This window comes from Cucurbita pepo, chromosome LG02 (genome assembly GCF_002806865.2).
Source record: "Cucurbita pepo subsp. pepo cultivar mu-cu-16 chromosome LG02, ASM280686v2, whole genome shotgun sequence".
NCBI lineage: Eukaryota > Viridiplantae > Streptophyta > Magnoliopsida > Cucurbitales > Cucurbitaceae > Cucurbita > Cucurbita pepo.
Genome location: NC_036639.1, coordinates 194,214 through 200,167, shown reverse-complemented (window position 1 = coordinate 200,167; position 5,954 = coordinate 194,214). Strand labels below are relative to the sequence as shown.

The 5,954-nt window shown below is 37.2% G+C and overlaps 1 protein-coding gene across 1 annotated transcript; it reads left to right on the top strand.

The window, feature by feature from the left end:
- The first annotated feature begins 978 nt into the window (after positions 1-978).
- LOC111786298 (catalase isozyme 1) lies at positions 979-4,938 on the top strand. Its single transcript, XM_023666611.1, has 8 exons — positions 979-1,125; positions 1,560-1,656; positions 2,454-2,731; positions 3,112-3,888; positions 4,085-4,174; positions 4,295-4,362; positions 4,479-4,572; positions 4,664-4,938. The coding sequence occupies exons 1-8, from the start codon at positions 1,111-1,113 to the stop codon at positions 4,721-4,723; spliced, it is 1,479 nt and encodes a 492-aa protein (XP_023522379.1). The 5' UTR covers positions 979-1,110; the 3' UTR covers positions 4,724-4,938.
- Positions 4,939-5,954: the final 1,016 nt, after the last annotated feature.

Sequence of the window (5,954 nt, the reverse complement as noted above, 5' to 3'; positions counted from 1 at the left end):
ATGACCAAAATTGCCGATAAGGAACCGCAATTCTATGACGTCCTCAAATATTATCTCCAACTGTTGTTTATCAATTTTTTCTTGTCCATCCTAAAATCACCCGCGGGTCCCCTGCTTGAAAGCGAAATCTTATATCACGGTTCAAAATACCACGAGTTTAGCTCCCGAGAAATTGCTCGCTCCGAGTCCGCTGACTTATTTCTGGATGCTGCTAACCTTTGCTTATTGTTTAAATCCGTTTTTTAAACTAATTATAAAAAAATAAAAAAAAATACTTTTAAACTTTTAGTTTTATCTTAAAAAATCGTATTAGAAACCTTTAGTACAGATTTATTGTTCAATTATTACAGGAAAAATTATAAATAATTTATTTGTACTAAATTGCGATATAAAAATGAAATAAAAAAAATATAACCTATTTTAAATGAATTATTTATTGATGGGTGATATTGTTTACATTCATATTTAATTTTATGACCATATTTAAAATAATGGTAAGAAATAATGTCTTATTAAATAAAGAACTTTATCAACCCTGTTTAATAAATTTATTTATCTTTAATGACACTAATTATATATAATAAAAATTAAAAATTTTGTTATAAATATTTAAAATATAACTAGGAAAGATTACGAAGCTTGTCATCCTCAACTTAGCCCATGACTTATTGGGACATTTTAGTTCATTTTAGGCTCGTAGCTCTATCTTTCGATGAGCTTGAGCCCATGGACTTGGGCGAGTTGTCTCTACGCTAGAGAATCGATGTCGAAGTTGAATGCATATTTTTTTTGTTTTGTTGGAAGGATAATAATATAATGAGTTTTAACCTTTAAATGAAGGATTAAATAAAAATATTTAGGAGGTTAAATAAATCAACTCATTTTCTCGCGAGGAGGGGCGAAAAAAACGCTAGAAAATGGAAAAGGGTCAGGGTCATTGGGACGTGTGGGATAGCAAAGAATAAAAGGATGGGACGCCACAAAAAAGCGTAAACCGCGGGTGCTAGCTTTTATAAAATCCTCGTTCCACCATTTCTCTTCGTATATGGTTCTTCCCCATTCCAGATTCTCAAGCCTGTCTTCGAGTCGCTCGGTTCTTCTTCCCCTGCCATGGATCCTTACAGGGTATTCCCTTCTTTCGCCGCTAGTTTTTTGGATTCGAGCTTCATGTGTTTTTGTGCTTGTCAATGGGGGTTTGACTTTCTTTCTTCACGCTGCGATCCTGGTTATCCATTGCATCGAAATTGCCGCAAGATTTTTCTTCTCGATTTTATTGATTTTTTTAACTATTTTTATTGTCGGCAAATTGCTTTTCTTTGTTTTCATTTCCGCTGGGGTGGTTTTGAAATTGTTGTTTGCGTTTATTGGGAAGGACGATACGGAACGTTTGAGATTCTTTTTTTTCTTCTCATTTTGTTTTAGTTTTTGGATATGTTTATTCGTTGACTCGCGAAGGCCTTGATTCTGTTGAGGATGTTTATGAAGTTGGAATGTTATTGAGCTAATTCCTTTGTTGTGTATATTTTGGCTGAGTTTTTTCATCTGTTCGTACGATGCAGCACCGCCCTTCAAGTGCTTTCAACGCCCCCTTCTGGACTACGAATTCTGGTGCTCCAGTATGGAACAACAACTCGTCGATGACCGTTGGGCCCAGAGGTGTGGATTGCTTTCTGATATTACTGTTTTTCACGTAGTTGTTAAAACATTTGCAAGAATACGTTAATAGTGTGCGGTTTATTATTATTTTTAACCATAATTTTGATATAAGCTGAAAGTACTGTGAGTCTGTGCTTATAATTTAGTAATTAGGGCTTGAGATGCTTAGAGATACTCTCAAAAGCTTCAGGTAGATCCCCACCCTGGTTCTCTTGGCGAAGCTACAGGGAATTAGCGGGAGTGGGCCCTCTCATACGCAGTTTTTTAAATGAAGCCTGTTTTCATCTTGAGAGACTCGGTGACTTTAGCTCTACATCTATTTACAACTTCCACCTGTTAATTGAGAAGATAATGAGATTTGTTGGTCTTATCTGCTGAAGAAACTATTCATTAAATTGTGGTAAACTTGGTCATACGAGGGGACTAGTTTGCCCCTTATTAATCATGTATTGCATTTTGTATGGTAATCGAAAGCAGTTGCTAAAAGATGATGGTCGATTTTGTTACTAGAGGTTCCCATTCTGGTAGTTGTTGAATGTGCAGAACGAATATAGTCAGAAAGAAACCGTGAAAAGGTTGTGATTCTTCTCGTACTCATTTGGACAATTTGATTGTTCTAGCCTGATGAAAATCTTCTGCATATCTTAGTTCTGTAAATTTTCTGGTTAAAGATTTGAATCTTGTGCCACCCGACTTTGATGAATAGCTATAGATGAGAATACCAAAAATGTTGTGGTTGGTCCTTTGTGTTTTGATGACTATAGATGAAAAATAATTGAATATGTTTTATTTGGCAGGTCCCATTCTCCTAGAGGATTATCATCTAGTGGAGAAACTTGCTAACTTTGATAGGGAGCGGATCCCAGAGCGGGTTGTCCATGCTAGAGGAGCTAGTGCAAAAGGGTTTTTTGAGGTGACTCATGATATTACCAACCTTTCATGTGCTGATTTCCTTCGGGCCCCTGGAGTTCAGACTCCAGTTATTGTACGTTTCTCCACTGTTATCCATGAGCGTGGCAGCCCTGAAACACTGAGAGATCCCCGAGGTTTTGCTGTGAAGTTCTACACCAGGGAGGTGAGAGCTTTATTGACTGCACATAACTTATAATTACAATAATCATGGCAGTTCTAATCAAAAGAAGCTTAAAAAAATAACAACTGTGATAATATACCCTGCCTATGTTTTAATCTTCTTTAATTTGGTCTATGCCTATTGTTTTACTTGCATAGGTTGCGGGCTAATATTTTTATCAGTTGATTAGATTAGATACTATCATGTTCCATCAGCATTAAGTACATAATATTTGTACTTCTGCTGGCAAATTATATGATGCGATTTTATTAGCTTAGAATTTGCATCTTTCTTTTGCTTATGTAAATACGTACTTTATTTTGCTTTGTTTTATGACCTCATGGCAATGCAAGTTTCAAGTTTCCTTTTTCTCTTACTCTCAGGGTAATTTTGATCTCGTGGGCAACAACTTCCCTGTATTTTTCATCCGTGATGGTATGAAATTTCCAGACATGGTACATGCTCTCAAACCGAATCCCAAGTCCCATATCCAGGAGAATTGGAGGATCCTTGACTTCTTTTCCCACCATCCAGAAAGCTTGAACATGTTCTCATTTCTATTTGATGATATTGGCATCCCACAAGATTACAGACACATGGACGGTTCAGGTGTTAACACTTATACTCTGATTAACAAGGCAGGGAAGGCACACTATGTGAAATTTCACTGGAGGCCTACCTGTGGAGTCAAGTCTTTGCTGGAGGAAGATGCTATCCGTGTTGGAGGAAGCAATCATAGCCATGCTACTCAGGACCTCTATGATTCAATTGCAGCAGGCAACTACCCCGAGTGGAAGCTTTTCATTCAGACTATTGACCCTGATCATGAAGACAAATATGACTTTGACCCTCTAGATGTAACCAAGACATGGCCTGAGGATATCTTGCCTCTGCAGCCAGTTGGCCGCATGGTTTTAAATAAGAACATCGATAACTTCTTTGCAGAGAATGAACAACTGGCCTTTTGTCCTGCCATTATAGTTCCTGGAGTCTACTATTCAGATGACAAATTGCTTCAGACCAGGATCTTCTCCTATGCTGATACTCAGAGGCACCGTCTTGGACCAAACTATCTGCAACTCCCTGCTAATGCACCCAAGTGTGCTCACCACAACAATCACCACGAGGGTTTCATGAACTTTATGCACCGAGATGAGGAGGTATTGCAATTTTTTCTTTCGTTGTCTTATCTCTAAAGCATGGTGATGTTTCTTTTTAGTTGTCTTCGATGTTCATAATTTAAGTTGTTCATGCTTACGAGTCGTGACCGAACACATTGAGCATACCAGCTGATGCCTTACTGCTGCTTGGTAATTTGATGTTCCAGTCTCTGTCTTTGATTTCGCTTTGCTGCAGGTCAATTACTTCCCTTCTAGATTTGATCCTTCTCGTCACGCCGAGAGGTACCCTCACCCACCTGCTGTCTGCTCTGGAAAGCGTGAGAGGGTCAGTGATCATTATTATTGTACCTTTTGAATGCTTTTTAACACCAACTCCTTTTGGTATTGTTTGATTAACGAGTGTGCTTAACCTGTTGAAATTTCTGCTGCTGCTTTCCTACGCCAGTGCATAATTGAAAAGGAGAACAACTTCAAGGAGCCTGGAGAGAGATACAGATCTTGGACACCAGATAGGTAACTTTTATATAATCAATGGTTGTTATTGGAAGATGCGTACGTTGTGTTGGTGTATTTTCATGTACCCGTGTTGGAGGATATTGAACCACAGGTCTTGTTTGTTTCTGTTGCAGGCAAGAACGATTCGTCCGCAGATGGGTTGATGCTTTGTCCGACACCCGAGTCACCCATGAGATCCGCAGCATCTGGATTTCATACTGGTCTCAGGTGCGTTTCGTCGATATTACTTGCAGGCTTGTATTTATTGTACCAAGTTTGAGATTTAACTCTGTGACATTAAATCATGCTGTTTGGACAGGCGGATAGGTCTCTTGGTCAGAAGCTCGCATCCCATCTCAACGTGAGGCCAAGCATTTGAGGATGATATATGTTCAGTTGTGGTTCTTCTGGTCACAGAGTTTGGTAAATTATAGGGGGGAAAAAGAGGGTGGAAGCCATTTGAGATGATGAATCAGATGTTAAATCCATTCTGTTTTATACCATGTTTTGATGTTTGCATGTCTCTCATGTGTCTGTTCGACTTAAAACAAGCCCATCTAATAAATAAAAAGCTATTGTTTGTGGTGTACTTCATAAGTCTTTGCCTGCCCGGACTTGGAACTTGCTCTCACCATAATTTCTCTGTCTGTCTGTCTGGTAAAAATATAAAATCTTTTAAAATGTTCCATTTGCTACTAAATGTTCCAACTTTTCTTATATTACATGATGTGATGAACTAGTGTTTACTTTATGTGTAAATGTTAGTATGATTACTTCAGGTGTTCAAGTGAGTCAGAAAAATTCAAATTAGAGTTTGGTTACAATAGTTTATTCGAGTTTGAATAATGATTGCCTTCATCTTTCTTTTCTTTTCATAATTTTCTATTTTTCTATTATTTTGACCAATTTTGCTACTTTTGCAACCACTACTTTATTCTTTAATGAGAAAATATCCAAATTTAGAATTTTTTTAACATATTAAAGACCCACAAGTAATAAAATAATCATTCAACGTGGATCTCCAACACCAAAAGCAATAATATCAAGTCTATGTCAACAAGTATCCATTAATTACCTGTATTTTCAGCTTTGTTTTTAGAGCAAAAAGTTGGAATTCAATTGGAAGATTCATAAACAAAGGGGTCAGAAATCTTAATATGATCGGTGGATATGAGGAAGGAATATAATATCGAATTTGCTTGTGTCAGCCGGAGGAGGAACAAATTTGAACTGAATTTTGTAATGCAAATGGATGATGAGCTCATGTTTTGAAGTTTCTTTAGATTTGTTTATCCCAAATAATTTGGTGGGTGTGGGTGACGTTGGAATCTCTCAGTACTATCATAATAAACAACACCAAATGCTTGATAGCGTTGTGTGTTAAGTTAAGGATTAAAGAGTATGTGGGTATTTGATTTGAAGCTGGAAATTATTATTTTATAGTTTTAAGCTGTGGATTTGAAAGATTCTGATTCTGATTCTGGTGGATTCTTTTGATTTTAATAATTATGTTTACCCAAATTATATAATCATAAGAATCATTCAGAGATTTATTGTTTAATCCCAATGGGGAGAAAAACTAGCAGGATTCTCGTTTTCACGCCCACATC

Excerpts from the sequence above, each read along its gene's own strand:
- LOC111786298 (XM_023666611.1), top strand. Across the intron at positions 3,889-4,084 it reads TTATGCACCGAGATGAGGAG|GTCAATTACTTCCCTTCTAG; the intron begins GTATTGCAATTT and ends GCTTTGCTGCAG. Across the intron at positions 4,573-4,663 it reads GGATTTCATACTGGTCTCAG|GCGGATAGGTCTCTTGGTCA; the intron begins GTGCGTTTCGTC and ends CTGTTTGGACAG.